General features: G+C 43.7%; 1 protein-coding gene across 1 annotated transcript in view; it reads right to left on the reverse strand.

Moving 5' to 3' along the window:
* The window catches only part of FAM107A (family with sequence similarity 107 member A), a 555,305-nt gene extending 541,851 nt beyond the window's left edge, over positions 1-13,454 (reverse strand). Inside the window, exon 1 of the mRNA XM_063940886.1 lies at positions 12,817-13,454. Coding sequence (XP_063796956.1) covers positions 12,817-12,840 — 24 coding nt within the window. The 5' untranslated portion in view covers positions 12,841-13,454. The remainder of the gene's footprint in view (positions 1-12,816) is intronic.
* Between the last annotated feature and the right edge of the window lie 13,167 nt (positions 13,455-26,621).

Here is a 26,621-nt window from a genome sequence, read left to right on the forward strand (position 1 = left end):
ATATTTTATTTAGTCCTAAAATTTGCACCGAGGTCGCTGGATTACTAAGCTAAGTGACCCAAATGAGCGGCACAAACACCTGGCCCATCTAGGAGTGGCACTGCAGTGTCAGACAGGATGGCACTTAAAAACATAGTCCCCAAACAGCACATGATGCAAATAAAAGAGAAAAAGAGGTGCACTGTGGTCGCTGGACCGCTAAGCTAAGCAACACAAACACCTCAATATCAGAGGAATTATTTTTCTAATCAATGGTATTATTGGTTTAAATCACTGGAAGAAAATTACAAAATCACTGGAATTATTCGAAAACATTTGTAGAAAGTCGCTGCTTTCTGATTACAGAAATGCTCAGATATTCCTGTGAATCCATAATCCCTTCCCAGAGGAAAAAGAAATTGAGAAACCATTGTTTGAGAATGTTTGTTCTCTTTCCCTTACAAAGGAACAAACCACTTTCTAAGAAGACTGACTTTCTGGGGATTATGGAGACATAATGTTTTTGAGTATAAATCCTAAAGCAGGTGGTATATTAGAGCAAAAGAGTGCAAGAGACCAGCCATGCAGTTTCTGAAATATTATGACAAAATGTTACTGTATTTCATAAGCACTCATTCCTAACTCTGCTAAGTACTGTTTGGTATACTGTATCTGGCTTCCATGAGGTAGTTGTTCATTATTTCAGCTTCCATTGACCTTTTGGAAAGCGGTAGAAGCTATGCATTGCCCAGTAAAATGTTGCAATGTTAAGTATTGACTTGTGCCTTCTGGGGGTTCACTTCTTCACCAAACCCAGCCAAATCTCATCCTAACCCTCTGTTCCACGTTCTCTATGTACCCCATCTGTGTCACCCATGTCTGTATACCCCTCCCCTATAGATTGTAAGCTCTCACGAGCAGGGCCCTCCTCCCTCATGTGCTTATCCTTTGTCTTACTTTAATAATCTTCAACTGTACCACATCCAGCAGTATTCTGCCACCTGATACTTATTCCAGTGTCATCTGCTGATGTAACTATGTTTATTTACCCTGTACTTGTCCTATACTGTCATCAGCTGTAAGTTGCTGTTTTCCTGTTTGATTATTTATGTACTCTGTAATTGGGCGCTGCGGAACCCTTGTGGTGCCATATGAATAAAGGATAATAATAATAATAATAATATAGGGTATATAATCACCAGGTGTATCTCACACATCGCTCAGTACAGATTACAGGATGTATAATCACTAATCACCAGGTGTATAACACACGTCGCACAGTACAGTATATAGGGTGTATAATCCCCAGGTGTATCTCACACATCGCTCAGTACAGATTACAGGATGTATAATCAGTAATCACCAGGTGTATAACACACGTTGCACAGTACAGTATACATACTGGTCACAACAATGCAGCAGATATTGAGCACTGATCAAGATACTAGAAGTGACACAGAGCTGCAAGATACAGCAATGGCCTACTATACTGTACTATATGCATACTGCTGGTCACCAAAATGCTGCACTTTCCTACTATATACTGTTCACAATAATGCAGCACAGATTTGGAATGGATACTTGCAGTGACATAGAGCTGCAAGATACAGCAATGGCCTTCTGTACAACTATATACTGTTGGTCACCAAAATGCTGCACTGTAATACTATATATATTGCTCACAAAAATGTAGCACAGATATGGAATGGATACTTGCAGTGACACAGAGCTACAAGATACAGCAATGGCCTACTGTACTGTACTGTACTACTATTATACTGGTGGTCCCCAGTCCCCACAATAAAGCACACTGAGCACAGATATTTGCAGCTCACTGAGCACAGATATGGAGCGATTTCAGGCAGAGAACATAGATATTTGCAGCACACTGAGCACAGATATTTGCAGCACACTGAGCACAGATTACGGAGTTTATCAGGGAGAGAATGCAGCCACGTCCTCTCCGTTCAATCTCCAATGCACGAGTGAAAATGGAAAATGGAAAAATAGAATACGAATCTTGTGAGAATCCGACAGCGGGATGATGACGTTCGGGTGCGTTCGAGTTAACCGAGCAAGGCGGGAAGATACGAGGCTGCCTAGGAACTGTGTAAAATAGGTGAAGTTCGGGTCTCGATGAACTGAACCCGCTCATCTCTAATATATATATATATATATATATATATATATATTTAAAAAATAGAGATAAGGGCGCCTTCTAGTGTCTAGATAAATAAATATAGTGTATACCCAATGTGAATAAAAAAGTGGACACTACTTATCTGGGGCATGTATTTCTCTTCGGTCACGAGACCAATAATGGTACATAAAAGAGATAAAGGAAATATAACATAGCGCGTACCGTTTTTATACCATTAATCAGCAAAAATATGGTTGTATATAAAAAACCTTACAGGGATGAACAAATCCCATAATTTAAAATCCACAGCCAGGGATAAAAGGTTTTTACAAATTTTAATACAACACATAAAAACAAATGGTAGAAGTGTGAGCGTACAATATATAAAATTCAATCAGGCTTATCTGTCCACATGGAAAACTGGTACGTCAAATATTTTTCATATAGACCATACAAATAGTAACAATGCAAACGTATAAGAAATAAATATATATTAGGCTTATCTGTCCTTATAGGAGGTTCAGGTACAGCAAACCCAACGCGTTTCGTCACTATTCAGACTTCATCATGGGGATAAGATCAGTGAGCTAGGGAGCTCATTTTATACCTACAGAGAATGGGAACCTAGCACATGGCCAAGTGATTGATGACATCACTTCCTGTTTGGAAAATTTCAGTAAAAGCAATTTTGGCTAATGTATGGGGCTTTAATCAATAGCATGTGCTTAAAATTGCTGTCTTATTTAAAACTAAAAAGTGCTTATGTGCTTGGTTTTATTAGAAAGCAGATTATTTGTCCAGGAAGCGCCGTAATGCGTGCTGGAACGCACACTATTTCCTGGTGTGCTCCGTCGCGCGACGTCACTTCCGGTATTACGAGCCACGCTTATGCCTGCTCGTGGACCGCATGCTGGAACGCACACTACTTCCTGGTGTGCTCCGTTACGCGACATCCGGTTTCCCGGACATCACTTCCGCCGGCTCGTGGAGCGCATTCTGGACCGCATCGTCATCTTAATGACGATGCACATGTAAAAACAGCTGGTGGAGCGCACAATAGGGAAATGTAAAAGGAGCTCAATAGAGAGGGGAAATATATACACTGTATCACACCCTTAGTATAGGGATCTTAAAAAACGTAAATTCTAGTACCATTACCAGTTGTAAATAAATATATAAGTATAAGAACATCAGTTATAAAAAAAATGTATAAAAAAGTATATATATAAGAAACCAACAGATATCAAGATACATAGTGTGAATTGCACCATGAATGCATAAAATAATATAATGTACATAAATATTTTAAACACTTGGTGTCATGCTGGAGTCCATAAGCAGGCAGTAAATAATCTATAGTCCCAAGTTTTTGGATTCTTCAAAGCTCATAAAAATTCGTTAAAATTCATGGATACTATATCTTGAGTCTATAGTGTCCATGAAGGCTGGAAGAAGGTCTTGTAATGCCGAGTGGCTAGAATCTGGACCTAATGAAAAATAAATAAATATTACAAATAAAAATAAAATAAATAGATGTTCAAAGCCTATATACTTGTATTGTACACAAGAAAGGGATTGAAGCATGTCGGAGATTTTGGACAGAGATCCAGACTTATCTACATCTCATAAGAATGCCATCTGTGATTTCATTAAGTTTATCCTTCATCATAACTACTTCAAATTTCAGGACACCTTTTTTCTACAAACATGCGGGACGGCGATGGGGACAATTTTTGCGCCCAGTTTTGCAAATCTCATGATGGGAAGCTGGGAAGAAGACTACATCTATTCCAATAACCCATGCATCAAACAGCTGATCCTATACAAGCGCTATATTGATGATATCCTCATAATCTGGGAAGGTAAAGAGGAAGACTTTAGGATATTTTTTGATCATCTATCAAAGGCCCTCATTCCGAGTTGATCGGTCGCAAGGCGAATTTAGCAGAGTTACACACGCTAAGCCGCCGCCTACTGGGAGTGTATCTTAGCATCTTAAAATTGCGACCGATGTATTCGCAATATTGCGATCACAAACTACTTAGCAGTTTTAGAGTAGCTCCACACTTACTCTGCCTGTGCGATCAGTTCAGTGCTTGTCGTTCCTGGTTTGACGTCACAAACACACCCAGCGTTCGCCCAACCACTCCCCCGTTTCTCCGGCCACTCCTGCGTTTTTTCCGGAAACGGTAGCGTTTTCATCCACACGCCCATAAAACGCCGTGTTTCCGCCCAGTAACACCCATTTCCTGTCAATCACATTACGATCGCCGGAGCGATGAAAAAGCCGTGAGTAAAAATACTATCTTCATAGCAAAGATACTTGGCGCAGTCGCAGTGCGAATATTGCGCATGCGCACTAAGCGGAATTTCACTGCGATGCGATGAAAAATACCGAGCGAACGACTCGGAATGAGGGCCAAAGAACGAATACAATTTGAAGTTCACACATCATGTAGACATATCTAAAATTGACTTTCTGGACCTCACCTTGTCAAGCGGTGATCAACAAATCAGCACTTGCAACTATATAAAAAAGGTAGACACAAATAGCTACCTACACTTTAAAAGTTGCCATGCAAAAAATTGGAAAAGTAACATCCTGTATTCCCAATTCCATCGGATCAAACGAAACTGTAGCAATCAAGAGGAATGCGACAGGCAACTCGAACTTTATGCAGGAAGATTCAGGGACAGACAGTATCCGGAGAACACCATCCAAAAGGCATTAGACAAAACACGCGGCACTAATATGTTGACTAAATCCAACAAAGACAGCCAAAATAATAAAAAAGAGAACTTTGTCGCCTTTATTACCACGTACAATTGTCAGGAACAAATCATCAAGAATTCATTCAACAAACATTGGAATCTTTTACTACTCGATCCTGTCCTCAAAGAAATCATCCCACCACGCCCAAAGATTGTCTTCAGAAAAACCAGAAGCCTAAAAGACATTCTAGCTCCAAGTCTCCTCAGAAAAGAAGAACCAACAAATAGAACAAGTTTGCCAAAGTGTAAAGGAAATTACAAATGTGGAAACTGCAATATATGCAGGTTTGTACATCCGGTCAGAAGATCTTTCTCCAATTTTAATAATTCCAAGGAATATTCAATAAAGGATTTTATGAACTGTAATTCAACTATGGTGATATATCTTCTGGAGTGCACCTGCGGCCTAAAATATGTGGGTAAAACCAAACGAGTCCTTAAAATTCGACTACAGGAACATGTCCGTAACATAAAAAATAAGGTTGAAAACCACGCCGTGTCAAAACACTTCAAAGACAAACATAACTCAAATCCCGAGGACCTGACATTTAAGGCCATTGAACAAGTAAAATCGGGTGAAAGAGGAGGAGACATACTGAATAAACTTTCCAGAAGAGAAATGTTCTGGATTTTCGAGCTTCAAACAATGGCACCTTTGGGATTCAGTGAGTCATTTGAAATCGCTCCTTTTTTATAAGAGTTTTTCTATAAGAGCTTTTGCACAGATATTTATACCTTTTTTTACTATTTATCTCTCTCATATAAGCACTTTAACCACTACTTTCAATCACCACTTGTTCACTAACCTAATACCTTATAATATAAGGCACTTTGGTCCACTATATTAATAAATTAATATTAAAAAAGATTCTTTCATTGTCCTGTTTTACATTTCACGATTAGTCCTGCATGAGTCTACACGAATTATTATAGCACTCTTCCACTTCACTTGTTTGAGTAAGGTTATACAGACAGATGCGATAGTGATCACACTATCATTCTCCCCTTTTCATCAATTTTTATTTATTTTATTTTTATTTGTAATATTTATTTATTTTTCATTAGGTCCAGATTCTAGCCACTCGGCATTACAAGACCTTCTTCCAGCCTTCATGGACACTATAGACTCAAGATATAGTATCCATGAATTTTAACGAATTTTTATGAGCTTTGAAGAATCCAAAAACTTGGGACTATAGATTATTTACTGCCTGCTTATGGACTCCAGCATGACACCAAGTGTTTAAAATATTTATGTACATTATATTATTTTATGCATTCATGGTGCAATTCACACTATGTATCTTGATATCTATCGGTTTCTTATATATATACTTTTTTATACATTTTTTATAACTGATGTTCTTATACTTATATATTTATTTACAACTGGTAATGGTACTAGAATTTACGTTTTTTAAGATCCCTATACTAAGGGTGTGATACAGTGTTTATATTTCCTCTCTCTATTGAGCTCCTTTTACATTTCCCTATTGTGCGCTCCACCAGCTGTTTTTACATGTGCATCGTCATTAAGATGACGATGCGGTCCAGAATGCGCTCCACGAGCCGGCGGAAGTGAGATCCGGGAAACCGGATGTCGCGTAACGGAGCACACCAGGAAGTAGTGTGCGTTCCAGCATGCGGTCCACGAGCAGGCATAAGCGTGGCTCGTAATACCGGAAGTGACGTCGCGCGACGGAGCACACCAGGAAATAGTGTGCGTTCCAGCACGCATTACGGCGCTTCCTGGACAAATAATCTGCTTTCTAATAAAACCAAGCACATAAGCACTTTTTAGTTTTAAATAAGACAGCAATTTTAAGCACATGCTATTGATTAAAGCCCCATACATTGGAAAATTTCAGTAAAAGCAATTTTGGCTAAACAGGAAGTGATGTCATCAATCACTTGGCCATGTGCTAGGTTCCCATTCTCTGTAGGTATAAATTGAGCTCCCTAGCTCACTGATCTTATCCCCATGATGAAGTCTGAATAGTGACAAAACGCGTTGGGTTTGCTGTACCTGAACCTCCTATAAGGACAGATAAGCCTAATATATATTTATTTCTTGTACGTTTGCATTGTTACTATTTGTATGGTCTATATGAAAAATATTTGACGTACCAGTTTTCCATGTGGACAGATAAGCCTGATTGAATTTTATATATTGTACGCTCACACTTCTACCATTTGTTTTTATGTGTTGTATTAAAATTTGTAAAAACCTTTTATCCCTGGCTGTGGATTTTAAATTATGGGATTTGTTCATCCCTGTAAGGTTTTTTATATACAACCATATTTTTGCTGATTAATGGTATAAAAATGGTACGCGCTATGTTATATTTCCTTTATCTCTTTTATGTACCATTATTGGTCTCGTGACCGAAGAGAAATACATGCCCCAGATAAGTAGTGTCCACTTTTTTTTTCACATTGGGTATACACTATATTTATTTATCTAGACACTAGAAGGCACCCTTATCTCTATTTTTTAAATCTCACTATATATGTGTGTTCCAAGCACATGTTCTTCTGTTTAAGGTTGATGCCACTCGTTTTTTAAGAGGAGTGTCAATCCATTGAATTAATTTTATATTAATTATAAATTCTCTACCACGTGCTTTAGTAGTGAAATTCCGAGTGTCACCTGGGCGCCTCCGCATCTATTTTGGTTTTGATATATATATATATATATATATATATATATATATATATATATATATATATGTGTATATCTTGAGGATGGAAATGGATAAGCATATCATGTATGGGATCATATTGTCCAGGGTCACATAAGCAGTAATCTGGTGGATATAAGAATATTGTCACATATTGCAACAATAAGTTATTAATAATACCAGATTTATGTATGATTAATGTGATGGGTTTAACTGGTCATGGGGTGGGAACTCAGATGCAAACAACAGAAATCACATCTCAAGGCTTAGCCATCGTCCACCTCTTGAGCTGACCAATGATCCCCGGTGCACAGGATATGTCCCAGCCCCGAACTAATGGAAGAAGAGCATACAGTGTCTATTGTATAGTGTTTTTACCAACTGTATAAAAAGCCAAGCTGCCTAGCTGGTCAGTAATCTCTCTCTCTCTGAAGGTCATCTTGCTTGATTGATCTGAGCACCGGACCGAGTGGCGCTGGCGAAACAAAACGTATGTACCATTGTATTGTAGCCTATTTTCTCTTATTGTAATTGTAAATTTGTTGTAACCCCCTTTTTTCAATTATATGTTGGCGGTCGGATCCCAAATTCTTAAATTCAATTGGTGTCTTGTCTCTTTCCCTGCTAAGGTTATAAGTGTATTTTAGCCACACGTGAAGTTGCATTGTGCTCTCAGTGTTTCGGTGTGTGTGTATGCACTGCGTGTACTTTGTACGTCCGTCGCGGCGTGTGTACACAAAGTGCGTACATGGTACGGGGCTTTGTATGCTGAGTAAAAAGTATGTAGGTTAAAGATTGAATACAGCGTCCGCAGCGGCTCGGTTTTAAAGTGTATTGAGTGTATCTTAAAGTATTGCTTTTAGTCCTGTAAGTAAATCAGCATTTACAGGTCATTCCCCTCATCAGGCTTTTGCAGAAGCAGCTGGAGAGATTGAAGAAGGAGCTAAAATGGAGCGATTCCGCTAGGCATATGGGACTTGTGGATGGAGCCCTTAATTCGCTTAACCAGGATTCACGGGTGGTCAATCTGTTGAAATCAGAGCACTACATTTTGGCCACCGTGCTCGATCCTAGATTTCAAACCTACGTTGTATCTTTCTTTCCGGCAGAGTCTGCGGAGGTTCAAAGACCTGCTGGTGAGAAAATTGTCAAGTCAAGCGGAACGTGACCCGCCAACAGCTCCTCCTTCATTTTCTCCGCAACTGGAGCTGCCAGGAAAATGATCAGATTTCCAAAACCACCCGCTGGCGGTGATGCAGGGCAGTCAGGAGCAAAAACTGACATCTGGTCCGGACTGAAGGACCTGCCAACGATTACTGACATGTCGTCTACTGTCACTGTATATGATTCTGTCACCATTGAAAGAATGGTGGAGGATTATATGAGTGACAACTTCCAAGTAGGCACGTCAGACAGTCTGTACGTATACTGGCAGGAAAAAGAGGCAATTTGGAGGCCCTTGCACAAACTGGCTTTATTTTACCTGAGTTGCCCCCCCTCCATTGTGTACTCCGAAAGTGTGTTTAGTGCAGCCGGTCACCTTGTCATCGATCAGCGTATGAGGTTACTTCCACAAAATGTGGAGAATATGATGTTCATCAAAATGAATTAGAATCAATTCCTCCGTGGAGACATTCACCAGCAATTGCCTCCAGAAAGTACACAGGGACCTGAGATGGAGGATTCCAGTGGGAACGAATTAATACTCTGTAAGGAGGGGGGTGTACACAGTGAAAGGGGTGAGGAATCGGAGGATGATGATGATGAGGTCGACATCTTGCCTCTATAGAGCAAGTTTGAGCAAGGAGAGATTGATTGCTTCTTTTTTTGGTGTCATTTCAGCCACAGTCGTGTGGCAGACCCTGTCGCTGAAATTATGGGTTTGTTAAAGTGTGCATGTCCTGTTTATACAACATAAGGGTGGGTGGGAGGGCCCAAGGACAATTCCATCTTGCACCTCTTTTTTATTTATTTATCTTTGCATCATGTGATGTTTCGGGCCAATTTTTATAAGTGCCACACTGCAGTACCACTCCTAGATGGGCCAGGTGTTTGTGCCAGCCACTTGGGTCGCTTAGCTTAGTCATCCAGTGACCTCGGTGCAAATTTTAGGTCTAAAAATAATATTGTGAGGTGTGAGGTGTTCAGAATAGACTGGAAACGAGTCGGAATTATGGTTATTGAGGTTAATAACACTATAGGATCAAAATTACCCCCAAATTCTATGATTTAAGCTGTTTTTGAGAAAAAAACAACCGAATCCAAAACACACCCGAATCCGACAAAAAATGTTCAGGGAGGTTTTGCCAAAATGCGTCCGAATCCAAAACACGCCCGCGGAACCGAATCAAAACCAAAACCCGAAAAATTTCCGGTGCACATCTCTAGTAAATAGACTGTGTTTGAAAAATGACAGGAGCAGGTTGGCTGGTTCTTTATCTCTATCCACTTTCCAAGGCTTAGTACAGGGATTCCCAAATGCAGTCCTCAAGGCACCCCAATTGTCCACGTTTTAAATGTATCCATGCATTGCCACAGGTGATTTAACCATATGTGCTGAGCCATTGCTATACCTAAATCCTGGACTGTTGGGGTGCCTTGAGAACCGCGTTTTGGAACCTTTGGCTTAGTAAATAGACTCCTATGTACTAAGCCGTATTCCCCTGACAATGAGCAGAACCCATGAGAGCCGGTACTGTGGCATAAGGCACATTTACCATGTGGGCATAATATGGTGACAGGGGCATAACTGTGGGAGCATAGTATGTTGACTTGGCATTACTGTGGGGGCATAATATGGTGTCAAGGGAATTAATGTGTGGGGCATAATATGAGTGACAGGGGCATAACTGTGGTGGCGTAATATAGTGTCAGGGGCATTACCGTGGCGGCTTATTATGGTTCAAGGGGCAATACTTTGTGTTGCATAATATAGTGTTGCTCAGAGTTGTAAATTCTAAAGGCAGCCCTACGGATCCTGTTTGCCTCCTCCTAACCATTTACACCAGGTCACCCTATTATATAGATTTTAGAAGTGTCTAAGCATTATTAATATTAAAGATGAATATTTAAAATAAAAAAACATATCCATTATCGCCAAGTTTGATAAATGTGTGGACTAAATGTGGAATGCTTGGGACTGGAAATTCCTAGATAAGGAGTTTTTCCATGTGTATGTTTGTACATGTGGTAGGGTATATTGGCCCTTATTCAGACCTGATCGCTGCAGCAAATTTGTTATCTAATGTGCAAAACCTTGTGCCTAATTCAGACTCACTGCAGTGATCGCAGTCTGAATGTTTTGCACCTGGCGAGTAGCTCCCTGACTGCAACCCGGGTCGCAGCGACTGCATGTGATGTCACACAGCCATCACAGCCCACACCCGCAACGCGGATGTGTCAGGACCACACCCCGCCAACGTCTTTCTAACGCCGTTGCCACGCTCCCTGCGACCACCTCCACCTGTCAATTAGCATCTCACTGGGCCTCCCTGGGTTCGCACGTGCACTGCGCCTGCGCACTCCACAAAGGGATTCAGACTGCGATCGCTGCCGCTGCAGCGATCCAGTCTGAATTACCCGCTGAATTATGCCCATAGATTGTAAGATCCACTCTGGCAGGGACTGATGTGATTGACTAAATATTCTCTGTAAAGCGCTGTGGAATATGTGTGCACTATATAAATATTTACAACAAAATGATTCAAAGAACACATTTGAAATGATCCCTACTACATTGTGCCCCAGCCATTCCATTCATCATCACTTAGAGCTGCAGTGCTCCCCACAGTACCTACAGGAAGTGTCACATGCAGGCTTAGACTGGCCCACAGGGGTACAGAGGAAACCACCGCTGGGCCCAACTGCCTGGGGGCCCACCTCCTGCTCTAAGGATCAGGTACCAGACTGTGCACTTGAATTAAACATTGTACATATGTTACCTTATACTGGACAATAGTGTATTACTGTTATTAATCAGGTACATTATCGTGCATCAGCAGCTGAATTTACTGTATATATATTTGAAGAGGCCCAGACGTTGCACTCTCTAAAAATTCATTAGTCAAACCAATGATGTGGCAAGCCACACCCCCTCTGCAGACTGTCCACACCCCTAACATGGGCCCCTACCACTTCATTCCCCCGGTGGGCCCTACATGCCCCAGTCCGACACTGGTCACGTGGTTATATCTCTGTGTGTATGGCGTTACCACTGACTGGCCAGTGGCCACATTTGATTACCTGCTACTCCATTCTGCTTTCTGGATCTTTCTGGATAGTGGTTTTCCGGATACCTGTGCTGTGCATATAATTGTATGAAATAATCATAACTAGGCTGTTTTGATGCTAAAATATATAGTCATTCTTCTTATTCCAACAAATAGTGGTACATAAAGCCCTGAAAGGGGCTTCCACAAACTATACAGGCCTGATGCAATGTCCCCACTACTTAAACTGCCACATATGATAAAGGAATGCTGCAGAGCGACATTTGTGAATGAATATTGTAGAATGACTCAATGCAACTCGTGGAAAAACAGAATTAAACAAATACACATACTGTATGTAATCCAGAATAGTACAAAGCATCATAAAAGAGACTACAGTATTACAGGGTATCACATGACATTAAAGAGGAGCACAGGGCATCACAGTACAATATGTGGTCTCAAAGAGCTGCATTTAGCAGCCCAGGGTAGCAAACGTATGCAAAATATAGAGGTACAGAGTAATATAGGGGAGTGTGATTTTTCTGACAATAGTATATAGTGGCACTGGCTGTCTGAAGGTAGCATACAGTATGATAGCACAGAGCATAGCATATTCTGGCAGAGGACATCAGAGAGGACTATAATATGCCACACAGAGTGGCATCAACTGCATAAAGTATTGTGCGAGAGAACAACTTATAATTGGGCCTCCAGGTAGAAGTTGTATCACTGCACCTATAAATATCAGCTGTTAGCACAGAACCCACTTAAACATTTTACACAATTATTCTGCATTATCGCCTTTATTTTGTTATTAACTCTTTATTGCAAATGAACCTGTAGAGACTCTAGTTCCCAATATAAGGTCTGAATTGCTCAGGAACCCGTAGCTGTCTCTACATGGGTTCTACCAACATGGTTATTCATTTTTTTAAAACCACTTTGAAAGGGATTTATGATCTCTGCAGGTATTATTAGAGCATTGAAAGAAGAAAGCCCTTCATTAAGATGGGAATGCAAATAATCCCCATACCTTCTTTCCATGAGCCGCTCCCATGCTATGTGGAGCTAGAAATCCAATCTCCCCCCACGGAAAATGCTGCAGCTCCTGTAATTAGGTTCTTGACTTCCCGGGAGTTGGCACTTTGCAGGGTGTGTATTGTCCACCCCAGACTCCAGAAAGACACAGACTGCATGAGACAAACAGTCGCTGGCACACTGACAGGTCCAGTTATTACGCCCGGCATGAAGGAGAAATCAGCAACATCTTAAAAGAGACATTTCCATGTTTTTGCAGAAGAGAAAACAGTCTTTTCTTTAGTTGAGTGTTCATGCTATGCACAATAGCACCTTTCATACAGACCCTGCTGTTAAGCCGGGCTCCTGATTCAGAAAGGCTGGACAAGATTAGAGTAATTGCTCCTGACAGCCCAACATGTCACAGAATGCCAAGCAGTTTTGTAAGAGATTCAGGAAGCGTTTGTAGCAGAGACTGAGAAATGCTCAGATTGGGGTTTCATACCTGAGTGTCCGCTGAGGATATTTCCAGGAAGTGAAACTTGGTTCCTTAGCTTTTAACTATGAGAATGTACAGTAATACATAGATTGAAAGCTCTTGAACACAAATGACACACTATCCATGAATATTATAGCATACCTCCCAACATGACCCTCTCCAGGAGGGACAAAATGCTCTGCTGCTGGACTTTTCTCTTCATTTATTATTGCTGGCACCTGTGTTGAACAGGTTCATGGATAAGAAAGGTGTTTCAGCACAGGTGATGGTAATTATAAATTAAGAGGGAAGTCCAGGAGCAGAGCATTATGTCCCTCCTGGAGAGGGTCATGTTGGGAGGTATGTTATAGATGAATTTAGTTGTAGATTTAAATTGACTAAAGATCCTTTCTATAAACGTATTTATTAACCGTTAGTCATACACATTCTGGAGCGCTTTACAAAGATTATTTCAGTCATTCACATCAGTTCTAGCTAGTGATGAGCGGGTTCGGTTCCTCGGAATCCGAACCCGCCCGAACTTCACTTTTTTTTACACGGGTCCGAGCGACTCGGATCCTCCCGCCTTGCTCGGTTAACCTGAGCGCGCCCGAACGTCATCATCCCGCTGTCGGATTCTCGCGAGACTCGGATTCTATATAAGGAGCCGCGCGTCGCCGCCATTTTCACACGTGCATTGAGATTGATCGGGAGAGGACGTGGCTGGCGTCCTCTCCGTAATAGAAAAGACTAAGTGACATTGTTATAATTGTGGGGAGGATTGGGGACGGGGAGCAGCTGTTAGGGAGTACAGTGCAGGGTTTTGATTATACCACCAGTGATTTTAATCCTTTGTTTCTCTGCCTGAAAAAAAACGCTCCACCATATCTGTGGCTGTGCTCACTCAGTGTGCTGTACTGCTGCATGATATATCTGTGCTGACTCTGAGTGCACTGCTCTGCTCACACTGCCTAATTGTGGGGACTGGGGAGCAGTTATAGCAGGAGTACAGTGCACAGTTTTGCTGAGAGTGACCACCAGTCCAGTATACGTTTGTCTGCCTGAAAAACACTGTGGTGTTTTTTTTTTCTTTCTTCATGCTAGTTTGTTTAGCAGTCTGCTGACAGTGTCCACCAGGTCCGTTATACAGTATATTATATATATAAGCACTAAGCAGCAGTACGGTAGGCCACGGCTGTACCTACCTCTGTGTCGTCAGTGCACTCGTCGTCCATAAGTATAAGTAATACTGTACTATCCATCCATCTACATTGTATACCTGTGGTGGCTTTTAGTTGTGCGCAAAATATGGAGAACAAAAATGTGGAGGTTAAAAAAATAGGGAAAGATCAAGATCCACTTCCACCTCGTGCTGAAGCTGCTGCCACTAGTCATGGCCGAGACGATGAAATGCCATCAACGTCGTCTGCCAAGGCCGATGCCCAATGTCATAGTACAGAGCATGTAAAATCCAAAACACAAAAGATCAGTAAAAAAATGACCCAAAAATCAAAATTAAAAGCGTCTGAGGAGAAGCGTAAACTTGCCAATATGCCATTTACGACACGGAGTGGCAAGGAACGGCTGAGGCCCTGGCCTATGTTCATGGCTAGTGGTTCAGCTTCACATGAGGATGGAAGCACTCATTCTCTCGCTAGAAAAAAGAAAAGACTTGCGGCAAAAGGACAGCAAAGAACTGTGCGTTCTTCGAAATCACAAATCCCAAAGGAGAGTCCAATTGTGTCGGTTGCGATGCCTGACCTTCCCAACACTGGACGGGAAGAGCTTGCTCCTTCCACCATTTGCACGCCCCCTGCAAGTGTTGAAAGGAGCACCCGCAGTCCAGTTCCTGATAGTGAAATTGAAGATGTCAGTGTTGAAGTACACCAGGATGAGGATATGGGTGTTGCTGGTGCTGGGGAGGAAATTGACAAGGAGGATTCTGATGGTGAGGTGGTTTGTTTAAGTCAAGTACCCGGGGAGACACCTGTTGTCCGTGGGAGGAATATGGCCATTGACATGCCTGGTGAAAATACCAAAAAAATCAGCTCTTCAGTGTGGAAGTATTTCAACAGAAATGCGGACAACAGGTGTCAAGCCGTGTGTTGCCTTTGTCAAGCTGTAATAAGTAGGGGTAAGGACGTTAACCACCTCGGAACATCCTCCCTTATACGTCACCTGCAGCGCATTCATAATAAGTCAGTGACAAGTTCAAAAACTTTGGGCGACAGCGGAAGCAGTCCACTGACCAGTAAATCCCTTCCTCTTGTAACCAAGCTCGCGCAAACCACACCACCAACTCCCTCAGTGTCAATTTCCTCCTTACCCAGGAAAGCCAATAGTCCTGCAGGCCATGTCACTGGCAAGTCTGACGAGTCCTGTCCTGTCTGGGATTCCTCCGATGCATCCTTGAGTGTAACGCCTACTGCTGCTGGCGCTGCTGTTGTTGCTGCTGGGAGTCGATCGTCATCCCAGAGGGGAAGTCGGAAGACCACTTGTACTACTTCCAGTAAGCAATTGACTGTCCAACAGTCCTTTGCGAGGAAGATGAAATATCACAGCAGTCATCCTGCTGCAAAGCGGATAACTGAGGCCTTGACAACTATGTTGGTGTTAGACGTGCGTCCGGTATCCGCCGTTAGTTCACAGGGAACTAGACAATTTCTTGAGGTAGTGTGCCCCCGTTACCAAATACCATCTAGGTTCCACTTCTCTAGGCAGGCGATACCGAGAATGTACACGGACGTCAGAAAAAGACTCACCAGTGTCCTAAAAAATGCAGTTGTACCCAATGTCCACTTAACCACGGACATGTGAACAAGTGGAGCAGGGCAGACTCAGGACTACATGACTGTGACAGCCCACTGGGTAGATGTATTGCCTCCCGCTGCAAGAACAGCAGCGGCGGCACCAGTAGCAGCATCTCGCAAATGCCAACTCGTTCCTAGGCAGGCTACGCTTCGTATCACCGCTTTCCAGAATACGCACACAGCTGAAAACCTCTTACGGCAACTGAGGAAGATCATCGCAGAATGGATTACCCCAATTGGACTCTCCTGGGGATTTGTGACATCGGACAACGCCAGCAATATTGTGCGTGCATTACATCTGGGCAAATTCCAGCACGTTCCATGTTTTGCACATACCTTGAATTTGGTGGTGCAGAATTATTTAAAAAACAACAGGGGCGTGCAAGAGATGCTGTCGGTGGCCAGAAGAATTGTGGGCCACTTTCGGTGTGCAGGCACCGCGTACAGAAGACTGGAGCACCACCAAATAAACCTGAACCTGCCCTGCCATCATCTGAAGCAAGAGGTGGTAACGAGGTGGAATTCAACCCTCTATATGCTTCAGATGATGGAGGAGCAGCAAAAGGCCATTCAAGCCTATACATCTGCCCACGATATAGGCAAAGGAGGTGGAATGCACCTGTCTCAAGCGCAGTGGAGAATGATTTCAACGTTGTGCAAGGTTCTGCTGCCCTTTGAACTTGCCATACGTGAAGTCAGTTCAGACACTGCCAGCCTTAGTCAGGTCATTCCCCTCATCAGGCTTTTGCAGAATAAGCTGGAGGCATTGAAGGAGGAGCTAAAACAGAGCGATTCCGCTAGGCATGTGGGACTTGTGGATGGAGCCCTTCATTCGCTTAACCAGGATTCACGTGTGGTCAATCTGTTGAAATCAGAGCACTACATTTTGGCCACCGTGCTCGATCCTAGATTTAAAACCTACGTTGGATCTCTCTTTCCGGCAGACACAAGTCTGCAGGGGTTCAAAGAACTGCTGGTGAGAAAATTGTCAAGTCAAGCGGAACGCGACCTGTCAACATCTCCTCCTTCACATTCTCCCGCAACTGGGGGTGCGAGGAAAAGGCTACGAATTCCGAGCCCACCCGCTGGCGGTGATGCAGGGCAGTCTGGAGCGACTGCTGATGCTGACATCTGGTCCGGACTGAAGGACCTGCCAACGATTACTGACATGTCGTCTACTGTCACTGCATATGATTCTCTCACCATTGAAAGAATGGTGGAGGATTATATGAGTGACCGCATCCAAGTAGGCACGTCAGACAGTCCGTACGTATACTGGCAGGGAAAAGAGGCAATTTGGAGGCCCTTGCACAAACTGGCTTTATTCTACCTAAGTTGCCCTCCCTGCAGTGTGTACTCCGAAAGAGTGTTTAGTGCCGCCGCTCACCTTGTCAGCAATCGGCGTACGAGGTTACTTCCAGAAAATGTGGAGAAGATGATGTTCATTAAAATGAATTATAATCAATTCCTCCATGGAGACATTCACCAGCAGCAATTGCCTCCAGAAAGTACACGGGGATCTGAGATGGTGGATTCCAGTGGGGACGAATTAATAATCTGTGAGGAGGGGGATGTACACAGTGAAAGGGGTGATGATTCGGACGATGATGATGAGGTGGACATCTTGCCTCTGTAGAGCCAGTTTGTGCAAGGAGAGATTGATTGCTTCTTTTTTGGTGGGGGCCCAAACCAACCAGTCATTTCAGTCACAGTCGTGTGGCAGACCCTGTCGCTGAAATGATGGGTTCGTTAAAGTGTGCATGTCCTGTTTATACAACATAAGGGTGGGTGGGAGGGCCCAAGGACAATTCCATCTTGCACCTCTTTTTCTTTCATTTTTCTTTGCGTCATGTGCTGTTTGGGGAGTATTTTTTGGAAGGGCCATCCTGCGTGACACTGCAGTGCCACTCCTAGATGGGCCAGGTGTTTGTGTCGGCCACTTGGGTCGCTTAGCTTACTCACACAGCTACCTCATTGCGCCTCTTTTCTTTCTTCTTTGCGTCATGTGCTGTTTGGGGAGTATTTTTTGGAAGGGCCATCCTGCCTGACACTGCAGTGCCACTCCTAGATGGGCCAGGTGTTTGTGTCGGCCACTAGGGTCGCTTAGCTTACTCACACAGCTACCTCATTGCGCCTCTTTTTTTCTTTGCGTCATGTGCTGTTTGGGGAGTATTTTTTGAAAGGGCCATCCTGCCTGACACTGCAGTGCCACTCCTAGATGGGCCAGGTGTTTGTGTCGGCCAGTAGGGTCGCTTAGCTTACTCACACAGCTACCTCATTGCGCCTCTTTTTTTTCTTATTTGCGTCATGTGCTGTTTGGGGAGTATTTTTTGGAAGGGCCATCCTGCCTGACACTGCAGTGCCACTCCTAGATGGGCCAGGTGTTTGTGTCGGCCACTTGGGTCGCTTAGCTTACTCACACAGCTACCTCATTGCGCCTCTTTTTTTTCTTCTTTGCGTCATGTGCTGTTTGGGGAGTATTTTTTGGAAGGGCCATCCTGCCTGACATTGTAGTGCCACTCCTAGATGGGCCAGGTGTTTGTGTCGGCCACTAGGGTCGCTTAGCTTACTCACACAGCTACCTCATTGCACCTCTTTTTTTTCTTCTTTGCATCATGTGCTGTTTGGGGAGTATTTTTTGGAAGGGCCATCCTGCCTGACACTGCAGTGCCACTCCTAGATGGGCCAGGTGTTTGTGTCGGCCACTAGGGTCGCTTAGCTTACTCACACAGCTACCACATTGCGCTCTTTTTTTTCTTCTTTGCGTCATGTGCTGTTTGGGGAGTATTTTTTGGAAGGGCCATCCTGCCTGACACTGCAGTGCCACTCCTAGATGGGCCAGGTGTTTGTGTCGGCCACTAGGGTCGCTTAGCTTACTCACACAGCTACCTCATTGCGCCTCTTTTTTTCTTTGCGTCATGTGCTGTTTGGGGAGTATTTTTTGGAAGGGCCATCCTGCCTGACACTGCAGTGCCACTCCTAGATGGGCCAGGTGTTTGTGTCGGCCACTTGTGTCGCTTAGCTTAGCCATCCAGCGACCTCGGTGCCAATTTTAGGACTAAAAATAATATTTTGAGGTGTTCAGAATAGACTGAAAATGAGTGGAAATTATGGTTATTGAGGTTAATAATACTATGGGATCAAAATGACCCCCAAATTCAATGATTTAAGCTGTTTTTTAGGGTTTTTTTAAAAAAAAAACACCCGAATCCAAAACACACCCTTATCCGACAAAAAAAATTCGGTGAGGTTTTGCCAAAACGCGTTCGAACCCAAAACACAGCCGCGGAACCGAACCCAAAACCAAAACACAAAACCCGAAAAATTTCCGGTGCACATCCCTAGTTCTCGCCCAGTGGTGCTTAAAGTCTATATTCCCTGTACAAAGTTACATATACTGGACTTCATTCAGGTTGGATCTCAATACTCCAAAAATCGCAAACCGCAATTTTCAAGTATTGTCATGCGCAGCGGGCGCAACGTGCATGCACATTCTCTTACATTGCGATAGCATCCCGGAAGAATGCAATCACACTTTGATTGACAATGGCAGCCTTGGGAAGTGTGCCGTGGGTGGGGCATCAAGGTAGTATTTTGGGGGAATGGTCCAGACAATAGAGGTGTGTTTGGACCGTTTTCGGAGCAGCCGCTCCGACCAGAAAAATGGCGGTGTCCGACTGCGCTGCGTATGCAGGGGGTCAGTCTTAATTTCAGACTCAGCGATGCGATCACAATTGATTTGCCCTGTGCTGGGTAGCCTCCAGCATTCAATAGGAAGCAGTAGCAGATTCTGCTATTTAGCAGAATCTGCTACTGAACCTGAATGAGGTCCACCCTACCCTAGGGTTCATTAATTTGTGTCAGCAGCCAATTAACCTACCAATATGTTTTTGGTAGTAGGAAACAAACCAGAGCACTCGCAGGAAACCTACGCAAGTACATAGTAACATAGTAATTGAGGTTGAAGGGAGGCAAAATGCCCATCGTGTTCAACCTGTAGTTGTGTTGATTATAATGTACCTGCTGAAGTAATGGTTTATGACTAGTTAACAACTATAAATCATGTTACACCCAGATTAACGTCAATATTATATCATGGATATCATTTTCAATCAGAAATGTATCCAATCCTTTTTTAAATGCATTTACAGATTCTGCCATTACTACCTTCCCTGGCAGTGAATTCCAAATCCTTATTGCCCTAACAGTGAAGAACCCTTTCCTCCGTTGCGTATGGAATTTCCTCTCCTCCAGCCTCAGCGAGTGCCCACGTGTCCTAAACAATGTTCTTTTAATAAATAATTCCTCTGATAACTCTTTGTAATGTCCCTTAACATATTTGAAGATATTAATAATGTCTCCTCTTAGACGCCTCTTTTCCAGTGTATACATATTCAACCTAGTAAGCCTTTCCTCGTAATCCAGTCCCTCTAGCCCTTTAATCAATTTAGTAGCTCATCTTTGAACCTTTTCGAGTTCACCGATATCTTTTTTATACAGTGGTGCCCAAAACTGAACACAGCATTCCAGGTGCAGGCGTCAGTGGCGGTTCTTGCCACGGGCAAGCGGTACTTTTGCCCGGGGCGCCGCCTTCCGGAGGGCGCCGGCGCCATCCGGAGGGCGCCGCACCAGGGCAAGATCCGCCACTGTGCCCCCCGCAGTGCCCTGCTGTGCCCCCCCGCTTTGAAGGGAACCAGACACGTAGCGTCTAGTTTCCCTTCATTGAGAAGACCTTAGTTGTGCGGTGCGCGATGACGTCATCGCGCACCGCACAGCAAAGGTCCTCTCCATGAAGGGAAACTAGACGTTACGGTCTAGTTTCCCTTCATGTAGAGGACCTTTGCTGTGCGATGCGCGATGACGTCATCGCGCACCGCACAGCATAGTGGCACAGACACTAGGGGTCATAATTGACCTCTAGTGTCTATGCTGTTCTATGGGAGAGACGTAATAAGGTCTCTCCCATAGATCGAAGAGAGGAGAGGAGAAGAGCGGCGCCGCCGACGGAGGGGGTCTGCAGCGGTCTGGATCAGGAACGGGGATGGTAAGTATACTTTTTTTTATTTCATTTTTTCTTTCAGCGTCGTGACCATGCCCCCATTTGAAGCCACGCCCCTATATTTTGCCCGGGGCGCTACAAAGGTAAGAACCGGCCCTGGCAGGCGTACCAATGATTTATACAGCTGCAGGATTACATCCTCGTCCCTTGTCTCAATTACTTGTTTTATGCACGCTTGCACCTTACTTGCCTTTTTTTACTGTGCTTTGACATTGTGTACGGTTATTAAGCCTATTATCAATGAGTACTCCCTAATCTTTTTACAATACTGTTACCCCTAGACTTTCCCCATTTAATATGTAGGATGAAAGTTTGTTTTTAGTCCCGAAATGCATAACTTTGCGTTTTTCTATATCGAACCTCATTCTCCATTTAGATGCCTAGGTTTCAAGTTTAGATAAATCATTCCGCAGAGACTCCACATCTATTTCCAAATTAATTGCCCTACACAGTTTAGTAACATCTGCAAAGATTGACACTGTGCTTTCCAGGCCTATTTCTACAGTAGGTCATTGATAAATATGTGTGGTGGACTGAGTACGGACCCTTGTGGTATTCCGCTGACTACTGGGGTCCAGCTTGAGGACTTCCCGTTGACCACTACTCTCTGTACCCTGTTATCCAGCCAGTTACTTATCCATGTGCAAACAGTTTTTCCTAGGCTAAGCTCCTTTAATTTGATGATCAGTCTCCTGTGAGGCACTGTGTTGAAGGCTTTTGCAAAATCTAAGTAGACCACATCCATTGCTTTTCCCTGGTGGAGATTAATGCTCACTTCCTCGTAGAAGCTAATTAAGTTAGTTTGACATGATCTGTCCCTCACAAGCCCATGCTGGTTCTTGCTAATAATCATAGCGGTCTGTAGATACTCCTGTATGCTATCCCTTAGAATTCCTTCCAATATTTTCCCCACTGTTGACATTAAACTAACCGGTCTGTAGTTATCCAGATGATTTTTGGATCCCTTTTTAAATAATGGCACTACATCAACTATACGCCAATCCTTCGGTACCATGCCTGATTTAATTTAACTATTGAAAATCAAGTATAGGGGTCTTGCTAGTTCTGACCTAAGCTCCATAAGAACCCTCGGGTGAAGTCCACCATGACCAGGTGATTTATTAATACATGCAAACTCCAGATATATAGGCCATGACTGGTAATTGAACTCATTGGGGCTTATTTAATAGCCTGCAAGGGGTAGCCTGTGCGGGTTGGCTTTGCCTTGTAATTGTTATAGGCAGACTCACTGGAATTCCCATGCAGCCTACGCCTTGCAGGCTATTACATAAGTCCCATGACCTCAGTAGACAGACAGACATAATTCAAATCTGTGTCTTCTGAGATAATCAGAGCACTACAGCAATGGCATGGGAAGAGAGTGACAGCAGCAGCAGAGGGAATTGCGACCAGGTCAGATAAAGCACTTGCAGGCACAGTCGCATCTGATGTGACCATGCAAGGCAGGTGGTTAAACTACTGTTTTGTGAAATGACATAATTTTGGTGGTTTTGTGTGTGGTTAGTGAACTGTGAGATTTACTAATGGCATAAAAAAGACTTGTTAAATATGGAGGCAATACTAATTTATTAAATTCTTATTATTTTTATAGTAGGTAGCCAACATTAGTGTACTATTTTATAACCTAGATTTGCGCAGAACCCTGTGTTTTGGTTTTGGTTCTAATTCATCGCCGTGTTTTGGTTTTAATAAAAAAAAAACACTCAAGTGTTTTTGTTTTTGGAACTGGATTTCTTTAAAATTGATAAAAACAGATCAAATTATGTAATTTGGAGCTAGTTTTATTTTTACAGTATTAACATGAATAACATTCACTTCCAGTCATTTCCAGTGTGCTGAAATCAGGATGGAGGGACTAACAGACCATCCAAAACATAAATTTTTTAGATCCAAGGTTAGGACTTGGTGGGACGGCACACATCTGGACTTGGTTTGGTTTTCAGCAAAACCAAAATGCTGATCTCTATTTCATAACAGGGGCAATAGGTCTTTATTATTTTATAAAGAGGGCAATATAGATTTTATTATATGATTAAAAGTATAATATAATTGCATTTTTGATTACAGGGTCAATACTAGCTGATTTATAAAAAGGGCAAAAACAAAGTACATGCATACTTTATGTGCCCTAATGCACTTCTTGTGCCACTAAGGGCAGGCGCACTGTACGTGTTACTCCTGAGTCCATCATAAATAAATAATAATTATCCCACTATAAATCAAATACTATTGACCCATAATCAAATGATAATTTGTGTCCCCTTGGTAATCAAATGATACATTTATAATGCTCCTTGCAAAATAAAACATTTACTGTACATGTGTAGGCATGCTCATTTTACTGCAATGCGGAATGCCGCATCATGGCCTGCTGGCTCACATGCCAGACCAACAGCATCCAAACTGCCTGAACCCTGATAGTATACTCTGACCACTGGGACACCATCTTGAAGGGATCTGCTTCAGCATTCAGTTACCCAGATAGGGAAGCAAAAGGAAAATCAGCAATCAGCAAGTACTTACAAGGGTTTGTTCATCGCTTAGATATGCTACAATCCATGGTGGGAGCAGGCGTTCCAGCTAATCTACCACCAGAGCAGTGGTTCTCAAACTGTGTGGGGTGCCCTGGGATAGTGGTCCAGACTAATTAAAATTATTTATGGTGAAAGTAATAGGCAAAACCTGTGCTAGTGGCGGACAATCAGAAAATATGTGGACAAACAGAAGCATATCTTGTCCCTCGCCACACAATTAAACCTAAGTATGACGTATAAACACAATTTACTTAATATTTATTTTTAAATTTCTCAATAAGAAAATTTTGGCGTAGGTATGCCGTGAAAAGAATTCTGATACTCTGGGGCACCGTGATTCTCAACATTTTTAAGAATCACTGCACCAGAAGTTCCATGATTTGTTCCTGATGTCTCCCAACTGTAACCTAACACCACTAAATGTGACAGGCAGAGGTGTATCTAGGGGTCCGAGCGCCCCTGGCAAAGTAAGGGGCTGCCCCCTCCCCCCCCCACACACACCCTACACACATTTGTAATAAGGAGTGAGTATTGGAAATAGGGCATGGTCTTGTGGGGGAAGGGTGTGGTCACAAAAGTACTTCCAATTCAGATTATGCCACACAGTAGTATCCCTTATTCACATTACACCGCACAATAATGTCTCGTAATCATGTTATATCATCCCTCCCCCTAACCCACCTTTCCCACAGACTGACCCTAACCCGCCCCCCCCCAGCCTCTTCAGTGGTGCCTAACCCTAACCCATCATTCCTAATATCCCTGCCTGCAGCCTAACCCTAACCCTCCCACCCTCGCAACCTAAATCTAACCCTCCCACCCTCGCAGCCTAACCTTCCCACCCCCACAGCCGAACCCTAACCCTCCCACGAGGCTTGCCAGTGGAGACTTTAGCACCAACTCGATCCGGATTTTGGCATTCTGCATTGCTATCTATGTTGGGATGCCAGGATCAGCATTCTGAGCAGTTTCAGGATGCTGGCATCAGCTTTTCGACCGCCGGGATGCCAAACATTGGCATCTTGACTGCATCCTGAATTAAATGCTAATGAGATGCTGTGTGAGATGAGCCTCAAATGGACCCAGCCATTAACCAAACACCATTAGTTGGTTGGCAGAAGTGCTTCCTGTTAGAAAACACATCAGGGTGCCATCACTTCCAAGATAAAATAATCAATTATACAATTAACTGATATACATTTCCTTGAACATGGCCTTGAAATAGGTAAGATATGTATTTTCTTTATTACACTCAACAAGTTAAAGTTATCGCTTACTTACTACTTACTTTCATCTAACATGCATGAAAATCATGTAGTTTTCAAGGGGGTGGTATTCATGTGACCGACGGTCGGGAGACTGATGGTCACATGACCTCCTCCAGCCTCCCGACCCCCACTATCCCGATGGTCGGCATGCCGACCAACAGGGACTATTTCCACTCGTGGGTGTCCACGACACCCATAGAGTGGGAATAGAACCCCTGGCGACCGTAGATCGCCACCAAGCCCGCAGCGTGGCGAGCGCAGCGAGCCCACAAGTGGCTTGCTGCACTCGCCTCTCCCCGTCGGGATCCCGGCATCGGCATGCTGCCGGGATCCCGGCGTCGTTAAGCTGACCGGCGGTCAGCCATACTACACCCTTTCCAGGGACTACAGTCCCTTCTCCCAAACACTGCCACTTTTTTATTATCTTCAACAACAAATAGATGTACAGTATAGCCAGAGGCGGATTGGGAACAAAAAGTGGCCCTGGAAAAATTTGTACTAGTGGCCCCACATGGGCAGCACCAGAGGTGAAAGGTCTAGCCATGGGCCATGGCAGCAGCACCCTCCCCCCAAGACTTTCCAGATAGTGGGCATGTCCAGCATCAAGGGGAAGTTAAAAGGAAATAAAATGAAATATTATGAGCACATTATATGATACAACTTCACAATTTAGGAAACTATATAAATCTTTAGAAATATATATTTTCTTGCTTATTACACCAACCATTTCCCAATCACTATTTACTCAATCTTATATCTCAGCCAAGCAGGCAGACAGAGCATACACTAGATCATCTGCAATCACAGGCTAACTGGCAAAGTAATTTTCATATATGCAAATTGTTTGGCATCTTATTCATTATGTCTATAAATAGGACCACATGTCCTCAAACAAAACAGGCCCCGCGGGTACACCGGCCCACCGTGAATCTTCCCTGTAGATCCTATGGCCAATCCGCCTCTGAGTATAGCACTGTGCTATGTAATAATTGCTGTGACTGGTCAGAGTCTGTTACTGCCGCCGTGGTCCCGGTGTCTGTCAGCACTGCACTGCACTAGTGATCAGACTAGTGTCCAACAGCAGAGCTGTAACTACGTGTATGCCAGGTGTGCCTGGCACACAGCGCAGTTGCCCTGAGGGCGCAACGGCCATCGGCTTGTAATGAGTCAAATTGACTCATTACAAGCTGCCTCTGCAGTGTGCGCCGCGCTGGAGAAGCCGGTCCGGAGGCAGGGGAGAAGAGCAGCAGCACCAGAGGCAGCAGAGAAGGAGGAGGAGGGAGGGGGACTGGAGCAGCAGCAGCGCTATGTAATTGGTAGCTGTGCCGCTGCAGCAGTCCCCTCTCCTTCCATATTGGCTGCCCTGCGCTGCTGTGAATGCTGGGATGCGGTTCCTTCATCCCAGCATTCACAGCGGCGGCAGGCAGCCAATACGGAAGCTGAGGGACAGCTGCAGCGGCGCCTCTATCAATTACACTGCGCTGCTGTGGCTCCAGTCCCCCTCCCTCCTACTCCCCTGCCCGGGATCTGCCAACACTGAGGAACCTGACTGCCAGCGGGGAGAGATGGTAAGTATCTCTGTCTCTCTCTCTATCTATATCTCTTATCTATTCTGTCTGCCGTAATGTGTAAAAAGGGGGACTGGCTGCAG

Source organism: Pseudophryne corroboree, chromosome 9 (genome assembly GCF_028390025.1).
Source record: "Pseudophryne corroboree isolate aPseCor3 chromosome 9, aPseCor3.hap2, whole genome shotgun sequence".
In the NCBI taxonomy this organism is placed as follows: domain Eukaryota; kingdom Metazoa; phylum Chordata; class Amphibia; order Anura; family Myobatrachidae; genus Pseudophryne; species Pseudophryne corroboree.